The sequence below is a fragment of the Oncorhynchus mykiss genome, chromosome 20 (genome assembly GCF_013265735.2).
Source record: "Oncorhynchus mykiss isolate Arlee chromosome 20, USDA_OmykA_1.1, whole genome shotgun sequence".
Lineage (NCBI taxonomy): Eukaryota > Metazoa > Chordata > Actinopteri > Salmoniformes > Salmonidae > Oncorhynchus > Oncorhynchus mykiss.
Genome location: NC_048584.1, coordinates 21,401,315 through 21,420,675, shown reverse-complemented (window position 1 = coordinate 21,420,675; position 19,361 = coordinate 21,401,315). Strand labels below are relative to the sequence as shown.

Genomic DNA, 19,361 nt, shown 5'->3' with positions numbered 1-19,361 from the left:
AGTAAACACAAAACAAAGTACTGGCTACAGAGGCTAGGAAATATGTGAAAAAACTGCAGACAAACTTGAAGCAATTGCCCTTTATTTTTTTATTACAAAGATTAAAACATGTAAAAATAAGCAACAAATGAAAAACTTGATATCTCTGGCTAGAACCCTTAAAATGGAACCCCAAAGCAAAAACGTATCAATAATCCTGCTACCAAGCACTTCTGACCAGAAAAATCGACAGAAACATATATTGACATCTATGCCTCATTTTGCGAGCTGTGCCTTCAAGGTGTCTATTAGCTCCCGTTTCTTGGTCCCTGTGACCTTCACCCCAAACTGCTTACATGCGTCCTTTAGCGCAGGCACCGTCAGCTTACCAGGGTGCCTTTCTGTACACGAGCCCTCAACTCGTCCTCAGACATCTCCACCTTAGGCTTCTTCTCTGCTCCGCCTGCTTCCTCAGCTGAACACACACAGGGCCAGGATGTTACAATATTTGTTGCAGTATATCGACAGTGAGACAGCTCCTGCTGCCAGCAACTATACTGTTCTTTACCCAATTTGCCAGACGCAAGTGTAAATCTCTCCAATGGAACACATAGCAAGTGAACAATATCTCAGAAATGTAGATTATAGATTTCTCACCTGGTTTGCGTTTGGGTGCCCTCTAGGTCAGCAGGTTACACCAGATCTTTAAACTCCTGAGCCAGGGAACCAAGACACTGGTCAATCATCTTCACCTTGGGCACTGAAGGAGAGGGAGGTAGTGAGAGAGGATAAAGAATGGCCAAGAAAAAGTGAGTGAACACTGCCAAAAGATTGTCTTCAGTATTTGTGTATAGGTAGCACCAAAGGCGCATACAGTTCCTTCGGAAAGTATTCAGATCCCGTTAATTTTTCCACATTTTGTAAAGTTACAGAATTATTCTAACATTAATTGAATTGTTTTTTCCCCTCATCAATGTACAAACAATACCCCATAATGACAAAGCAAAAACAGGTTAAGAAATGTTAATTTATAAATACATTTACACAAGTATTCAGACACTTTTACTCAGTACTTTGTTGGAGCACCTTTTGCAACGATTACAGCCACGAGTCTTCTTGGGTATGACGCTACAAGCTTGGCACACCTGTATTTGGGGAGTTTCTCCTTTTCTTCTCTGCAGATCCTCTGAGGCTCTATTAGGTTGGATGGGTGTTGCTGCATAGCCATTTTCAGGTGTTTCTAGAGATGTCTGATCCGGTTCAAGTCCGGGCTCTGGCTGGGCCACTCAAGGACATTCAGAAACTTGTCATGTAGACAATCCTGCGTTGTCTTGGCCGTGTGCTTAGGGTCATTGTCCTGTTGGAAGGTGAACCTTTGCCCCTGTCTGAGGTCCTGAGCGCTCTGGAGCAGGTTTCATCAAGGATTTCTCTGTACTTTGCTCCGTTCATCTTTCCCTCGATCCCAACTATTTTCCCAGTCCCTTCCGCTGAAAAACATCCCCACAGCGTGATTCCGCCACCACCATGCTTCACTGTATGGATGGTACCAGGTTTCCTCCAGTCATGAGTTCTTGTTTCTCATAGTCTGCGAGTCCTTAAGGTGTCTTTTGGCAAACTCCAAGCGGCTGTCATGTGCCTTTTACTGAAGAGTGACTTCTGTCTGGCCACTACCATAAAGGCCTGATTTGTGGAGTGCCGCAGAGATGGTTGTCCTTCTGGAAGGTTCTTTCATCTCCACAGAGGAACTCTGGAGCTCTATCAGAGTGACCCATCGGGTTCTTGGTCACCTCCCTAACCAAGGCCCTTCTACTGCTCAGTTTGGCCGGGCGGCCAGCTCTAGGGAGAGTCTTGGTGGTTCCAAACTTCGTCCATTTAAGAATGGAGGCCAGTGTTCTTGGGGACCTTCAATGATGCAGAAATGTTTTGGTACCCTTCCCCAGATGTGCCTCAACACAATCCTGTCTCGGTGCACTACGGACAATTCCGTCGAGCTCATGGATTGGTTTTGGCTCCGACATGCACTGTCAACTGTGGGACCTTAGACAGGTATGTGCCTTTCCAAATCTTTACCACAGGTGGATTCCAATCAAGTTGTAGAAACAGCTCAAGGATGATAATTGGAAACAGCATGCAACAGAGTTCAATTTCGAGTCTCATAGCAAAGGGTGTGAATACTTATTTACATAAGGTATGTCTGTTTCATCACAGCACTTGATGGTTTTTGTGACTGCACATTTTCTGGACTGACCTTCATGTCTTAAAGTAATGGACTGTCATTTCTCTTTGCTTGTTTGAGCTGTTCTTGCCATAACATGGACTTGGTCTCTTGCCAAATAGGGCTATCTTCTGTATACCACCCCTACCTTGTCACAACACAACTCATTGGCTCAAACGCATAAAGGAAGAAAGAAATTCCACAAATTAACAAGGCACACCTGTTCATTGAAATGTATTCCAGGTGACTACTTCATGAAGCTGGTTAAGATAATTCCAAGAGTGTGCAAAGTTGTCATCAAGGCAAAGGGTGGCTGCTTTGAAGAATCTCAAATATATTTTGATTTGTTTAACACTCTTTTGGTTACTCCAGGATTTCATATATGTTACTTAATAGTTTGATGTCTTCACAATTATTCTACAATGTAGAAAATAGTAAAAATAAAGAAAAACCCTGGAATGAGTAGGTGTGTCCAAACTTTTGACTGGTACTGTATATATGGTGAGTGAGAGATGGGCCAATGCTGTTTCTTTAACAATCCGAGAGTGCCACTATCTCCTTCATACCGGTTACTGTGTTGTTACGTTGTGCTGTTTATTTCTGAGTTTCCAAACCTATGAAGATGTCCAATGCAGATATGCAATTTGTTGACACCACAACTAAGGTGTGGCAAAATTTACCAAACTTACCGGCATCTTCAGTAATTATCAGAAAATCTATGGCAAGCTATCGTAACTTTGGTAATTTATACTTAAATAACTGTTACAAAATGTATCCATATACACGGAGTGTACAAAACACTCGGAACAGCTTCAGTTCGTCGAGACATGGACTCTACAAGGTGTTGAAAGCATTCCACAGGGATGCTGGCGCATGTTGATTCCAATGCTTCCCACAGTTGTGTCAAATTGGCTGGACGTCCAGCAGCGTTGCCGTTCTTGACACAAACCTGTGCGCCTGGTACATATTACCATACCCCATTCAAAGGCACTCAAACATCTCGACTTGCCCATTCACACTGAATGGCACATACCCAATCCATGTCTCAAGGCTTAAAAATTCTTCTTTACTGTCTCCCGGGTGGCACAGTGGTCTTGGGCACTGCATCGCAGCGCTAGCTGTGCCACCAGAGACTCTGGGTTCGCGCCCAGGTTCTGTCGCAGCCGGCCGCGACCGGGAGGTCCTTGGGGCGCCTAGCATCGTCCGGGTTAGGGAGGGTTTGGCCGGTAGGGATATCCTTGTCTCATCGTGCATCAACGACTCCTGTGGCAGGCAGGGCGCAGTGCACACTAACCAAGGTCGCCAGGTGCACGGTGTTTCCTCCTCTGAGGCTGGCTTCCGGGTTGGATGCGCGCTGTGTTAAGAAGCAGTATGGCTTGTTTGGGTTGTGTTTCGGAGGACGCATGATTTCGACCTTAGTCTCTCCCGAGCCTGTACGGGAGTTGTAGCGATGAGACAAGATTGTTAGTAATTACCACGAAATTGGGGAGAAAGGGGTCAAATTAAAAAATAAATACAATTTTTATTAAAAAATAAATATATTATTTAACCCGTTTCCTCCCCTTCATCTACACTGATTGAAGTGGATTGACTAGGTGAATCTAGGTGAAAGCTTTCACCTAGATTCACCTAGTCAGTCCATGTCATGGAAAGAGCAGGTGTTCATGTTTTTTACACTCTGTGTATAGTGTTAATTTATTATATCAGAGTCCATATTGTCCATGAGTTTCTAGTACATGGTTCAACAGAAAATAGCCTAATTAATGAAAAAAAGCATCTAATCAACAAAGGCATTATTTAAAATTAACTCTGCAACTCTTCCAACTACACTGAACAAAAATATAAAACACAACATGTAAAGTGTTGGTCCCATGTTTCATGAGCTGAAATAAAAGATCACAAATTCTCCATATGCACAAAAAGTGTATTTCTCAAATTTGGTGTACAAATTGCTTTGACATCCCTGTTAGGGTGCATGTCTCCTTTGCCAAGAAAATCCATCCACCTGACAGGTGTGGCATATCAAGAAGCTGATTAAACAGCATGATCATTACACAGGTGCACCCTGTGCTGGGAACAATAAAAGGCCACTCTAAAATGTGCAGTTTTGTCACACAATACAATTCCACAGATGTTGAGGGAGCATGCACTTGTCATCACTCAATTTCCACCAGAGCTGTTGCCAGAGAATTTAATGTTAATTTCTCTACCATAAGCCAACGTCGTTTTCGAGAATTTTGCAGTACGTCGAACTGGCCTCACAACCGGAGACCTTGTGTAACCACGCCAGCCCAGGACCTCCACATCCGGCTTCTTCACCTGCAGGATCATCTCAGACCAGCCACCTGGACAGCTGATGAAACTGTTTGCACAAAAAGAATTTCTGCATAAACTGTCAGAAACCATCTCAGGGAAGCTCATCTGCATGCTCGTTGTCCTCACCCAGGTCTTGACCTGACTACAGTTCGGCGTTGTAAATGACTTCAGTGGGAAAATGCTCACCTTCGATGTCCACGGGCACGCTGGAGAAGTGTGCTCTTCACAGATTAATTCCGGTTTCAACTTCACCGGGCAGATGGCAGACAGCGAGTATGGTGTAGTGTGGGCGAGAGGTTTGCTGATGTCAACATTGTGACCAGAGTGCCCCATGGTGGCGGTGGGGTTATGGTATGGGAAGGCATAAGCTACGGACAACAAATTCAATTGCATTTAATTGAACGCACAGAGACACCGTGACAAGATCCCGAGGCCCATTGTTGTGCCATCCCTCCGCCACCATCACCTCATGTTTCAGCATGATAATGCACAACCCCATGTCGCAAGGATCTGTATTCAATTCCTGGAAGCTGAAAGTGTCCTAGTTCTTCCAGCATCCCACAGTGAGTATGGCCTGCATACTCACCAGACATGTCAACCACTGAACATGTGAGGGATGCTCTGGATCGACGTCTACGACAGCGTGTTCCAGTTCCCACCAACATCTAGCAACTCCACACAGCCATTGAAGAGTGGGACAACATTCCACAGACCAATCAACAGCCTGATCAACTCTATGCAAAGGAGATCTGTCGCGCTGCATGAGACAAATGGTGGTCACCATTTGGGTCTTACCGGTGTGGTCCTCTATGTGTTCCTCTATGTGTTCCGGGGCCATGGGATCTAGTGCCAAGGCTTCCAGGTACCTGTAGTGCTGCTGGAGGACTGGGTTCTCAAAAGCATCACTCCTGCAGCACAGGAAGAGCAATACAGTGTTTTCGGAAAGTATTCAGACCCCTTCCCCTTTTCCACATTTTGTTACATTACAGCCTTATCTAAAATGGATTAAAGAATTTCCCTCCCCTCATCAATATACATACAATACCCCATAATGACAAAGTAAAAAACAGGTTTTTAGAAATGTATGCAAGTAAAATAAAATATTTAAAAAAATAGAAATACCGTATTCACATAAGTATTCAGACCCTTTGCTATGGGATTTGAAATTGAGCTCAGGTGCATCCTGTTTCCATTGATCATCCTTGAGATGTTTAAAAAAATATTTTAGGGGTAGATCAGCTTTAATATTGCAGATAATATATACAGCACCAGTAAAATGTTTTTACACACTTACTCATTCAAGGGTTTTTCTTTATTTTACATTGTAGAATAATAGTGAAGACAAAACTATGAAATAACACATATGGAATCATGTCGTAACCCCCTCAAAAGAAAAAGTTAAATCAAAATATATTTTATATTTGAGATTCTTCAAAGTAAAACACACATTCTTAGCACTCTCAACCAGCTTCACCTGTAATGCTTTTCCAACAGTCTTGAAGGAGTTCCCACATATGCTGAGCACTTGTTGGCTGCTTTTTCTTCACTCCACGGTCCAACTCATCCCAAACCATCTCAATTGGGTTGAGGTCAGATGATTGTGGAGGCCAGGTCATCTGATGCAGCATTCCATCACTCTCCTTCTTGGAGGAGTGTTGGGTCATTGTCCTGTTAAAAAACATATGATAGTCCCACTAAGCGTAAACCAGATGGGAGGCATATCGCTGCAGAATGCTGTGGTAGCCATACTGGTTAAGCAAAGTACCCCCACACCATCAAACCTGCTCCTTCATGCTTCACGGTGGGAACCACACATGCGGAGATCATCCGTTCACCTACTCTGCGTCTCACAAAGACATGGTGGTTGGAACCAAAAATCTCAAATTTGGACTCAGATGTCCACCGGTCTAAAGTCCATTGCTCGTTTTTCTTGGCCCAAGCAAGTCTCTTATTATTATTGGCAGTCCTCATGAGAGCCAGTTTCATGGTTTATACGACTGCACTTGAAGAAACTTTCAAAGTTCTTGAAATTGTTCATGTCTTCAAGTAATGGACTGTCATTTCTCTTTGCTTGTTTGAGCTGTTCTTGCCATAATATGGACTTGGTCTTTTACCAAATAGGGCTATCTTCTGTATACCACCCCTACCTTGTCACAACACAACTGATTGGCTCAAACACATTAATAAGGTAAGACATTCCACAAATTAACAAGGTACCCCTGTTAATTGAAATGCATTCCAGGTGACTACCTCATGAAGCTGATTGAGAGAATGCCAAGAGTGTGCAAAGCTGTCAAGGCAAAGGGTGGCTATTTTGAAAAATCTCAAATATATGTTTAACATTTTTTTGGTTACTACATGATTCCATATGTGTTATTTCATAGTTTTGATGTCTTCAATGTAGAAAATAGTAAAAGAAAGTTAAGTAAAATCCTGGAATGAGTAGGTGTCTCCAAACTTTTGACTGGTACTGTGTATCCCATATCTGCACAAAATTGAAAGCTCTCACAACCCCTGCTCACAAACACACATGGCTCTAGGATTTGCAACCATTATCCTTTTTCACCCCCTTAACTCCACACACCAAAACACACACACACCCCCCCACCACCACAATACATCCACACATACTGCGTCCTCTGTTGTGTTTTATCTCTAAGATGTTGATTGAGTACTTGTGTTCCAGTTCCTTATATTTGAATTTGTATTATTTTGCTAATTATCCTTTCTTCTAATGCTGACTTATCAATTCATGAAATGCTACAAATGGAAAGTCTAATACAAATTATTTTCCAACATTTAGAATGGTATAGTGTAGTAGTTTATTTCTTTAACAATTGTTGCATTTGATTGCTTTTCTATATATTTTTTATTACAATTCCTACTACCATGGCTAGTATTGGGTGTTGCATTATTTGACTCCTCTATGGGAACTTTGTAACACTTAGACTAGCCTTTGTGTCTCGGGAACATTTGGTTATCAATATACAGTTTATTGGCTATGAGAGCTACACGTTTCCTTTTTAATCTATTCTCCTCGAAGATTGGGTACAGAGCTTTGGGCCGTTCTGTTTTTTTTCCGTCGGGAACTAATCATTCATAGCCATTTTCATGCCAGCAAGTGTTTTATCCAGGCTTTTAACCTTTATTTTATCTTTAAAGAAAATAAAATTTAGTCCTCCTGGGTGGCGCAGTGGTCTAAGGCACTGCATCGCAGTGCTAGCTGTGCCACCAGAGATTCTGGGTTCGAGTCCAGGCTTTGTTGCAGCCGGCCGCGCCCGGGAGGCCCATGGGGCGGCGCACAATTGGCCCAGCATCGTCCGGGTTAGGGAGGGTTTGGCCGGCAGAGATCCTCGTCTCATCATGCACTAGCGACTCCTGTGGAGAGAAAGGTGTATGGTGTTTCTTCCGACACATTGGTGCGGCTGGCTTCCGGGTTGGATGTGCATTGTGTCAAAAAGCAGTGCGGCTTGGTTGGGTTGTGTTTCGGAGGACGTATGGCTCTCGACCTTCGCCTCTCCCAAGTCCCTACGGGAGTTACAGCGATGAGACAAGACTACTACCATTTGGGGAGAAAAAGGGGTAAAAAAAAAATCTATTAAAAAGATCAATTTGGCAAAGATTGGGTGCTCATATCTCTGGCCGAAACGGTGTACACATTCGAGTTGGATTTTGTCGACAGCTTCGTGTGGGATCTGAAGGATCAGGAATTTCTTCTCTCTCTTGGAAGTAAGTACCAAATTCTCTCTCATGGATCTCGACTGTATGTCATCAGAAAGATGTCCCTTTTAGCTTGTTTGTATCTTTCTCCATTGTCAGTTCTCTCATCACTCATCTCAAGGCTCACCTTCAACTCCTTTCAATCTTTACTGACTAATTAGTCTGCCCAGTTTGTCTTATCGATTTTAACAACTCGGTTTCCACCCTTTCCATTCCCGGTGGTGTAAAGCCTAAGTCAGAGTAACCGCATTTTCTTTTAGAGATTGGTTCTCCTACTCTCCATCATGTTTGGATGTTGCTTGTTTTCGTAATATTTTTCGATACCTTTTTCTAGCCTTATGATTTGTTTTGTGTTATCCAGATTGAAGGTTATTACCCACCAGTATGTGAAGTGCTAATATTTGGTCTAACTTTCAGATATTGAATATTACGTTTTTATCTTGAGGTGATCTGCACTGCTGTGTTCAGTTCGCCATCTTGAATGTTTTTTTTTCCTCCTTGGGATGTTTCTACAACTTGATTGGAGTCCACCTGTGCTGCTAAATTAATTTGATTGGACAGGCACACACCTGTCTAAACAAGGTTCCACAGTTGACAGTGCATGTCAGAGCAAAAACCAAACCATGAGGTCGAAGGAATTGTCCGTAGAGCTGCAAGACAGGATTGTGTCGAAGCACAGATCTGGGGAAGGGTACCAAAAAACGTCTGCAGCATTGAAGGTCCCCAAGAACACAGTGACCTCCATCATTCTTAGATAGAAGTAGTTTGGAACCACCAAGACTCTTCCTAGAGATGGCCGCCCTGCTAAACTGAGCAATCAGGGGAGAAGGGCCTTGGTCAGGGAGGTGCCAAAGAACCTGACGGTGACTCTGAGAGCTCCAGAGTTCCTCTGTGGAGATGGGAGAAACTTCCAGAGGATCAACCACCTCTGCAGCACTCCACCAATCAGGCCATTATGGTAGAGTAGCCAGACGGAAGCCACTCTTCAGTAAAAGGCACATGACAGCCCGCTTGGAGTTTTGCCAAAAGGCACCCAAAGGACTCTCAGACCATGAGAAACAAGATTCTCTGGTCTGATGAAACCAAGATTGAACTCTTTGGCCTGAATGCTAAGCGTCACATCTGGAGGAAATCTGGCACCATACCTATGGTGAAGCATGGTGGTGGCAGCATCATGCTGTGGGGATGTTCTTCAGCGGCAGGGCCAGGGAGACTAGTCAGGATTCAGGGAAAGATTAACGGAGCTAAGTAGAGAGAGATCCTTACTGAAGTCCTGAGCACTCTGGAGCAGGTTCTCAGACTGTGGCGAAGGTTCACCTTCCAACAGAACAACGACCCTAAGCACACAGCCAAGACAATGGAGGAGTGGCTTCAGGACAAGTCTCTGAATGTCCTTGAGTGGCCCAGCCAGAGCCCGGACTTGAAACCCGATCGAACATATCTGGAGAGACCTGAAAATAGATGTGCAGCAACACTCACCATCCAACCTGACAGAACTTGAGAGGATCTGCAGAGAAGAATGGGAGAAACACCCCAAATACAGTTGTGCCAAGATTGTAGCGTCATACCCAAGAAGACTCAAGGCTGTAATCGCTGCCAAAGGAGCTTCAACAAAGTACTGAGTAGAGGGTCAGAATACTTATGTTAACCATACATTTGCACAAAAAAATAAAAATAAATAAATACATTTTAAAAAAATGTCACAGTATTGTGTGTAGATTGATTAAATTGTTTTTTTCTCATCAATTTTAGAATAAGGCTGTAGGTAACAATGTGGGAAAAGTCAAGGGGTCTGAATACTTTCTGAATGCACTGTACACAGACAACACAGGAGTAAGTGGGAATTTCAACTCATTCATGTCATAGGACATGAATGACACTTATGTTTTATGCTTTTACTTTTTTCAAAATGCAAATCCTGGTATGGAAACAATCTGTGAAGACAGCTGTGATGTTTTTATTTTCACTGTAATGAAAGGGCCGAACCTGTATTTGAAGGATAACTTGTGTACTATCTCCTTCATCTTGTCCACCTGGGCGTCGGAGGCGGTGGGGAGCTGAGGAGCGTCCAGGTTACGGATGTCATCCGCGTAGGGCAGGAAGATGCCATGGAAGCCTGAGAATACACATCACTATAATAAGTCTGAAAGTTTAAAATTATATTAATTGTGCGATATTCTTTGGGGTGGGACCCAATGACTCTACCTGGAGCCTCAATCTGGGCCTGGCCCTCATCTAGCTCCTCTCTCTGGGGCACCAGGGCTAAGAAGCGTGGGGAAGAGTTACGGATTTGTGTGTATTTACACAGAGCGAACACGTTCCTCTCACTACACCTGCGCAGCAACGCTGTAAACACACAGGCACTCCCTGGGATGGAAAAACAGGACAGAGAGAGAAAGGGGTTCAAGTTGGAACTCAAAAGATAATGGAACTCAAGAGGGTTAAACATCAGTTGACAATCCCCAGATAACATTTTGACAGGCAGTTATGTATTAAATTGTCAGTCTCTCTTCCCATCATAATGACAGGTTCAGTGTTTAAGGACGGACGCACACAAACACACCTGTGACCGTCTCCTCCTCTGGGTAGATGAAGAGAGCAGATCTGAGGTGGTGGTGCAGTTTGAGACGCTCCATGGGCTTGAACCCAATCAGCTCCAGACCCGGGTCAGAAAACTTCTTTATCACATCCACCTCATCTTTCTCCATCACTATCTGCCTGCCTGCATACACCTACACAGACAAACACACACAACCACTTCTAGACTGAAATGACCCTAACAGCATGAGAAGTATGAATTTATACTTTCTTTGATACACTTTCGATAATTGCTATACTTTGAGATTCTAACAAGTTACCTGAGCCCTCTTGGTGTCACTGGGGAGCAGCAGGCTGCCTGTCTGTGTGTGGTAAAGGCGTGTCTTGGTGTGGACAGGCTCGTTGTTGTCTCTGTAGAGCTTGACGGCATTAGGCTTCTTGGTCTGTCGGACCGTGATGTACACACCCACCGCCACGTTCATCCCTTCACCCAGACACAGATTCAACCTGAGACTCAGAGGAGAGAAGACTCATCAGCAACCAGGGCCCTATTCAGTAGGCATGTGACAAATGTAAAAATGTTCTTACCATTTAAATGTTTATTTTATTTTTTATAACAAAAAATAAAACGACATGTGAATTCACAATGCAGATATGGTCCTGCGTGTGACCGCTAGTGGGCAATGCAGTTCAATCTACAGCAGTCCTGGCTACCAGATGGCGCTCGCTTTACTGCTGTCCCCCAATCACTCAGCAACTATGGTAGTTAATTACGTTTTTAGGTTCTCTGCCGTGTGCCTCTCCTCCATGTTCTCCGAGGCCAGTACATGGGAATTAAATGTGTCACTTCTCGTCAATGTGATGGCTCGTTGAAATTATGTATGACAGCGTGTTCATAGAAGTCCAACAATCTGCTAACACCACGTATGGTGTTTGAGAGCTCGAGCTCTCTACTCGCAGAGGAATCATTGTACAATTTCTCCATCCGGGCCGTCAATGGTTTTTCGACATGAAATCTTGTAGACTGGTCCTAGAAATACCATCAGGACACTGAAGCCGACATCCTCTACCATTGACAATGGCTGCATATCAACTGCAATCATTTCTGTAATCAGCGTGTGAGTTTCTCACGCCGTCCCATATCGCACTTCTTTCACGTGAAGAGCCAACCTGTCTGTTGTTGGATGTCTGCGCTGTTGCAGCGGTTAGGGAGGAACCGTGAGACCCATTCAGATGGCTAAGCGTTGAATCTGTACTGCTATTCCACCTCACTCGCATTTCACCACCTTCTCATTTAACTTTTCAAAGTATTGCCATACAGGACTTCGCTGCTGTCACTTCGCTGTCTCACTGACATTTTTCCAACTGACAATTTATTTATTATTTTACCAGGTAAGTTGACTGAGAACATGTTCTCATTTGCAGCAACGACCTGGGGAATAGTTACAGGGGAGAGGAGGGGGATGAATGAGCCAATTGTAAACTGGGGATTATTAGGTGACCGTGATGGTTTGAGGGACAGATTGGGAATTTAGCCAGGACACCGGGGTTAACACCCCTACTCTTACGATAAGTGCCATGGGATCTTTAATGACCTCATGGAGTCAGGACACCCGTTTAACATCCCATCCGAAAGACGGCACCCTACACAGGGCATTGTCCCCAATCACGGCCCTGGGGCATTGGGATATTTTTTTAGACCAGAGGAAAGAGTGCCTCCTACTGGCCCTCCAACACCACTTCCAGCAGCATCTGGTCTCCCATCCAGGAACTGACCAGTACCAACCCTGCTTAGCTTCAGAAGCAAGCCAGCAGTGGTATGCAGGGTGATATGCTGCTGACAATGACGTGCAGAGCGCTTTATATCCATGGCAAATCATTTGAAAGATGCTTCTCCCCCCTAGAAATGTTAAAGCATTAGGTATTTGTTTCATTTTTCTTTTTCCCTTTATGATGATCGGGAGCTGTTAGTGGTAGTGTTAACTTCACTGCAAATTTAATTTTGTGTGATTTTTATTCTAGTGTTTTTCAGTTAGAGATTTTTATTTTAACGATCCCAATTTCCGTTAAACGTTCACACCCTTAGGAGAGAAATGTTAAACGTTTGAAACATCTAAACATATCCTATAAGAACAGTGCCCCGCCTATACAATGGTGGGGGAAACTAGCTAGCCTGTACTTGTCACCTTGCCATGGATCTCTTCTTCATCTCCTTGGCTCGAACCCTCTTCCGGAGGTCCTCCAGTTTCCCACAAGGCTCCATCTGCAGGCCCAGCTCAGACTCATCCTCAGGGGGGCTCACCACGTCACAGAAGAAAAGCGAGACGTCAAACCCACCTGGCTTCATCAGATGCATCAGGTCTATCACCACACCTGTGAGTGAGTGAGTGAGAAATGTATCATACACTTCTAGTGATAAACTATACATTTGCAGGACCAAGATGTATTTCAGGCCACTTTTCAAAACCCTCCACCTACAACCCAGTTACATCAAGGATGCCAAATGCCATAGAGGTACAACTATGAGTGTTCTATCTTTGAGAATTGCCCGTCCCCTTTCTCCAGACCCACCAGTCTCTTTAAGGTCACCGGCCTTGGTGCGGGCTTGGCGGTCACGCTCGCAGTCGCCCCTGTGTGGCGTGTCTCGGCAGGTAAAGATCATGAGGCGCTTGTAGGAGAGCCGCAACTTGACGTCGCTGTAGAGGTTGGAGCAGCACCACAGGGCCTCAACCAGGTTGGTCTTCCCACTGCCCATGGTCTCATCTGCCACCTGGGCACCGTTCTCCCCACGCAGCCCGTCCACATCCTTCACCCGACGGGCACCTAGAGGAGAGAGGGAGGGAGGGATGGAAGGAAGGAGATGGATGAAGGAATACAGAACAGGACAGAGGACAAAAGAGGAATGAGAGTGATGGTGGGGGCGATAAGAGGTGGATAGACAGAGATAGGTAAGGAAGACGAGTAAAGACAAGTAGATTGGAAATGGAGATACAGAGAGCATAATAACAAAAGTTCATTTGGCTTCATGAAGACTCCAAAACCCTTTCAGAACATACACAGAAACTGCCAGCCAGGGAGACATACCAGGTGAGTCCAGGTCATGGTAAACATAGACATGCTCGAAAGTGTTCCTGGGGTTCTTGCTCTGTTCCGTCCCATAGAACACTAGAGCCACCAGGTCCTTGTCACTGCTGATGATCTTACTGGTATACACACTGTGGACACACTGGGAAGGGAGAGTAACAAGATACAATACTGTCAGGGGGCTAAGCAGGACAACAGAGATAAAGAGAGGGTGGGTAGGAAAGAGCCATGGGCCATGTCACTTTTCATGATTCTGAGAGTTCAGTAATATTGACCATGCCTGAGATAGTGAGAGAAAGAGTGGCAGGGAAGGTGGTGAAGAAAAGACAGGAAAATGTAAGGGAAAGTAGAGTTCGAGACAACTCAAGAGAAACAGATCTACCTGCATGGTCATGTCAAATGGTGAGGGCTCTCCATCCTCCCCCCTGATGAACATCTCCTTGGAAGCATCCACCAGAAACACCAGGCTGTCACGCCCTGCGCACTTATAGTCCACTGGGGAGAGGGATTGCAATTACATCACAACATATACTAAACTCCATACAATTCAGTACTGATCCATTCAATTGCCATCAATGTTTGTCCTACCTTCAAACTCATCCCTGTCCACATATTCATCCTCATTCTGGTAGTAGGCGTTCCACTCTGCCATTGTCCCCAACTAGGCTACACTGGAAGGCTCTGGTGGAGCCCTGAAAATGACATGACACACAGGGAGAGGACATTAAAGTTTGTGAGAAAAAAAAAAGAAATTGTGGTTGTTATAGAACTCTGATTAGTTAGCTAATAGCATATGTATTGTTTGAAGACAGATTTGTTTTGGAAGGAAGGTTGATGACTTCGGGGAATCAATGCTCAACTTCTTCCTGGTGGGTAAGTGTATTTTGACTAGCTAGTTTAGCAGACATTTATCGCCATAAAATAACAATAGATTTTGCTTTAACCTTTTCAGCAAAAATAAAGCATACCTTGCGACCGAGTGTGTGGCGTTACGAATGTGTTTCGGATTAGAATGGCTAACGACACGCTGTGTGTTGATGCAGGTTGTAACGCTCAATGAGTGAATGGGTGTGGAGTCAGGCGCAGAGAGCAAAGGATGCGGGGAAAAAAAACACGCTTTAATGTCCAAAATCAAAAAGAACAACAAAATAGTTATACCCAACACAGGTGTAACTATTACTACAATAAGTACCCTTAAGTAAAAAAATAAAATAATACCAGGACAGCGCGAAAACCCAACAAAAACACTAACACCTCTCACAAATACAGAAGAACAAGCCCGCACAAACAGAAGCGGGCTAAACGAACTGAAATAACACCACCCTAACAACCAAACAATGAACAGGTGAAAACAATTAGACAAAACCAAACGAACATGGAACAAAGGATCGGTGGCAGCTAGTAGACCGGCGACGACGACCGCCGAGCGCCACCCGAACAAGAAGGGGAGCCACCTTCGGTAATATTCGTGACACAGGTGTTGATATCGTACCATATCTGCGTGCTCTGTTGTCACTTGAACGTGCAGTACCTTTTCTGTTGAAAAATATGTTGGTGTGTTCATGTAAAACTAAAATTGCATAGCGCCACCTACTGTGTGATTGAAGTGGAGACGCATTGATTGCGCATTTATGAAACATACTGTATATTGTCTAAATAATTGTCATATCAATTGTAAAAGCTCACTTGAATAAACACAAGATTTCTCAATTTTATGGATTTTTGCTTGTGTGACTCATTTAATAATATTTTATCAGCTGATAATGTACAGTAGGTCCCAGTCCCACTATATCCATTAATTGTCTGGTTTCTAAACTGTATGTAGAAATATGTATAGGCCATAGAAATATAATGAACTGAACAGGCTTGGAACCTCTAACCCTGGCAATTTGACTGGTAAACTCATGTGTAAACTCGCAATGGCTCCTGGTATTGTGATACAATAATTTCCATGGTAATGTAGAATGTTCATTCAAATTATGCTACCTGATGTGACTCATGCAATGGAATGTACTTTGTGTAATGTCAGCTGTTAGAATTTTGGGAAAACCTTGCAAAATACTTATTTACAATTATGAACACTACCCATGTTTTTTACATGAAAGATATAATATGTTACTATTGCAATGATAACAAGACCATTGAAATGATTGTGATTTTTTAAATTATTGTTGCCAAATACTTTACACAAACAAAACTTCCAAAATTCTTTACCAAAATGAAATTTTTTTTTGATTGAATTTAACAATTTTATTAAAACATTAACCCTTGTGAACAATAACAAGAATAACATTTTCCTAAATCATTACAATAAGATTTTTTTCAGTGATTACAATTGCACTAGAATAGTTTTTTGTTTGTTTCAGTATTTTCTCGTTAATACCTGCGTTCTGTTTTGTATGATGTAAGAATGTAAATTGTTGATCTGTATTTTGAATTTAAAAAATATATATATACAGTGGGCCAAAAAAGTATTTAGTCAGCCACCAATTGTGCAAGTTCTCCCACTTAAAAAGATGAGAGAGGCCTGTCATTTTCATCATAGGTACACTTCAACTATGACAGACAAAATGAGAAAAAAAATCCAGAAAATCACATTGTAGGACTTTTTATGAATTTATTTGCAAATTATGGTGGAAAATAAGTATTTGGTCACTGACAAACAAGCAAGATTTCTGGCTCTCACAGACCTGTAACTTCTTCTTTAAGAGGCTCCTCTGTCCTCCACTCGTTACCTGTATTAATGGCACCTGTTTGAACTTGTTATCAGTATAAAAGACACCTGTCCACAACCTCAAACAGTCACACTCCAAACTCCACTATGGCCAAGACCAAAGAGCTGTCAAAGGACACCAGAAACAAAATTGTAGACCTGCACCAGGCTGGGAAGACTGAATCTGCATTAGGTAAGCAGCTTGGTTTGAAGAAATCAACTGTGGGAGCAATTATTAGGAAATGGAAGACATACAAGACCACTGATAATGTCCCTCGATCTGGGGCTCCACGCAAGATCTCACCCCGTGTGGTCAAAATGATCACAACAACAGTGAGCAAAAATCCCAGAACCACACGGGGGGACCTAGTGAATGGCCTGCAGAGAGCTGGGACCAAAGTAACAAAGCCTACCATCAGTAACACACTACACCGCCAGGGACTCAAATCCTGCAGTGCCAGACGTGTCCCCCTGCTTAAGCCAGTACATGTCCAGGCCCATCTGAAGTTTGCTAGAGAGCATTTGGATGATCCAGAAGAAGATTGGGAGAATGTCATATGGTCAGATCAAACCAAAATATAACTTTTTGGTAAAAACTCAACTCGTCGTGTTTGGAGGACAAAGAATGCTGAGTTGCATCCAAAGAACACCATACCTACTGTGAAGCATGGGGGTGGAACATCATGCTTTGGGGCTGTTTTTCTGCAAAGGGACCAGGACGACTGATCCGTGTAAAGGAAAGAATGAATGTGGCCATGTATCGTGAGATTTTGAGTGAAAACCTCCTTCCATCAGCAAGGGCATTGAAGATGAAACGTGGCTGGGTCTTTCAGCATGACAATGATCCCAAACACACCGCCTGGGCAACGGAGGAGAGGCTTCGCAAGAAGCATTTCAAGGTCCTGGAGTGGCCTAGTCAGATCTCCAGATCTCAACCCCATAGAAAATCTTTGGAGGGAGTTGAAAGTCCGTGTTGCCCAGCAACAGCCCCAAAACATCACTGCTCTAGAGGAGATCTGCATGGAGGAATGGGCCAAAATACCAGCAACAGTGTGTGAAAACCTTGTGAAGACTTACAAAAAACGTTTGGCCTCTGTCATTGCCAACAAAGGGTATATAACAAAGTATTGAGATAAACTTTTGTTATTGACCAAATACTTATTTTCCACCATAATTTGCAAATAAATTCATAAAAAATCCTACAATGTGATTTTCTGGATTTCTTTTTATCATCTTGTCTGTCATAGTTGAAGTGTACCTATGATGAAAATTACAGGCCTCTCTCATATTTTTAAGTGGGAGAACTTGCACAATTGGTGGCTGACTAAATACTTTTTTGCCCCACTGTATATATATATTTTTTTTATTTTATTACAATATGTCAGTTGAGTCAACAAATCACAGCACAGATTGATGGGTACACGTCTTGCATTTACTTCTTGCTTTGCTGTTTATGGGTACGCTCGTAATCGCCGCTTGTCCATCCGTTCTGCCATCATTGACTTGAGTGGGGACCACTGTTTTATTCAGTATATTTCTATGGCATTTTTATTTTTTATTTATTTTTTATTATACATTTATTTGATTCATAATACAAAAATCAACTTACATTGCTACATCAAACATGTCTAGCAAACCAAACACAGGTATTAACAATGCTCAAACATACAAAAAATATCAATAAAATACAAAAAAGAAACAATTTAAGTGCAATTATATTCACTCTGAAAATATCTTATTATAATGATTCATGAAGATGTTATTCTTGTTGTTATTCACTAGGGTTAGTGTTTTAATAAGATAATTAAATTCAATCAGAACATTTTCTAATTTTGGTATAGAATTTTTGAATTTTTGTTTGTGTATAAAGTATTTGGCAACAAGAATAAAAAAATGAACAATCATTTCAGTGGTTTTGTTATCATTGCAATAGTAACATATTATATATTTTATGTTAAAATTATAAGCAGTGTTCATAATGGTAAATAAGTACTTTGCAAGGTTTTCCCAAAATTCTGACACAAATTTACATTCAAAGAACAAGTGAGACAGATTCTCACCTTCTTTTTCACAGAAAACGCAGATATCATCAATAGCCACAAATTTGGAAATCTTACATGGATATATCTTATGTAAAATGTTGAAGTGCACTTCCTTAACTTTGTTTGGTATACAGTATTTGTAAGGCCTTAAACCATGCATTATTCCAGACTTTCCTCTCAGTGTAAGTTGGTTTTGTGAATGAAGAATTTGTCTTATATATTTATTACAACAAGATTTCTCAAGTAAACCCACGCCTTCCAATCTGAGTTCTGGATAAACTTTGTGATCATTCCCAAAATTAAGATGACTTTTCATAAGTGTAGTTATGTAACGGTTGTGAAACGGCTAGCTAGTTAGCGGTGGTGCGCGCTAAATAGCGTTTCAATCGGTGAAGTCACTTGCTCTGAGACCTTGAAGTAGTGGTTCCCCTTGCTCCGCGGCTTTTGTGGAGCGATGGGTAACGATGCTTCATGGGTGACTGTTGTTGATGTGTGCAGAGGGTCCCTAGTTCGCGCCCGGGTATGGGCTAGGGGACGGTCTAAAGTTATGCTGTTACAGTAAGACCACTGGGAACGGCTTTGATCACAGAAATAAACTCTCTGAAATGTATTGGAAACTCTTTCAATGTTATAAATTGTTCATATGTGAGAATATTACCCTTGTTGTCGAAAATATCAAGAACAAAGTCAATATTCCTCTCATGCCATTTCTATGGTATTTATAGGTTGCACCTCCGTCACTCGGTCGCGTCAT

General features: G+C 42.7%; 1 protein-coding gene across 2 annotated transcripts; it reads right to left on the bottom strand.

Moving 5' to 3' along the window:
- Nucleotides 1–65: 65 nt before the first annotated feature.
- On the bottom strand, nucleotides 66–15,154 carry LOC110499101 (X-ray repair cross-complementing protein 5). 2 transcript variants are annotated; one of them, XM_021576000.2, is made up of 13 exons: nucleotides 14,821–15,153; nucleotides 14,441–14,544; nucleotides 14,235–14,347; nucleotides 13,853–13,994; nucleotides 13,340–13,591; nucleotides 12,955–13,141; nucleotides 11,089–11,275; nucleotides 10,794–10,962; nucleotides 10,436–10,597; nucleotides 10,217–10,346; nucleotides 5,306–5,418; nucleotides 637–739; nucleotides 66–454 (listed from the first exon to the last, which is right to left on the bottom strand). In XM_021576000.2, the coding sequence occupies exons 2-12, from the start codon at nucleotides 14,502–14,504 to the stop codon at nucleotides 672–674; spliced, it is 1,587 nt and encodes a 528-aa protein (XP_021431675.2). In that variant the 5' UTR covers nucleotides 14,505–14,544; nucleotides 14,821–15,153; the 3' UTR covers nucleotides 66–454; nucleotides 637–671. The 2 variants fall into 2 exon arrangements, 1 of the variants encoding a protein (XP_021431675.2); XR_002469914.2 differs by lacking the exon at nucleotides 5,306–5,418 and having other exon boundaries at nucleotides 14,821–15,154.
- Nucleotides 15,155–19,361: the final 4,207 nt, after the last annotated feature.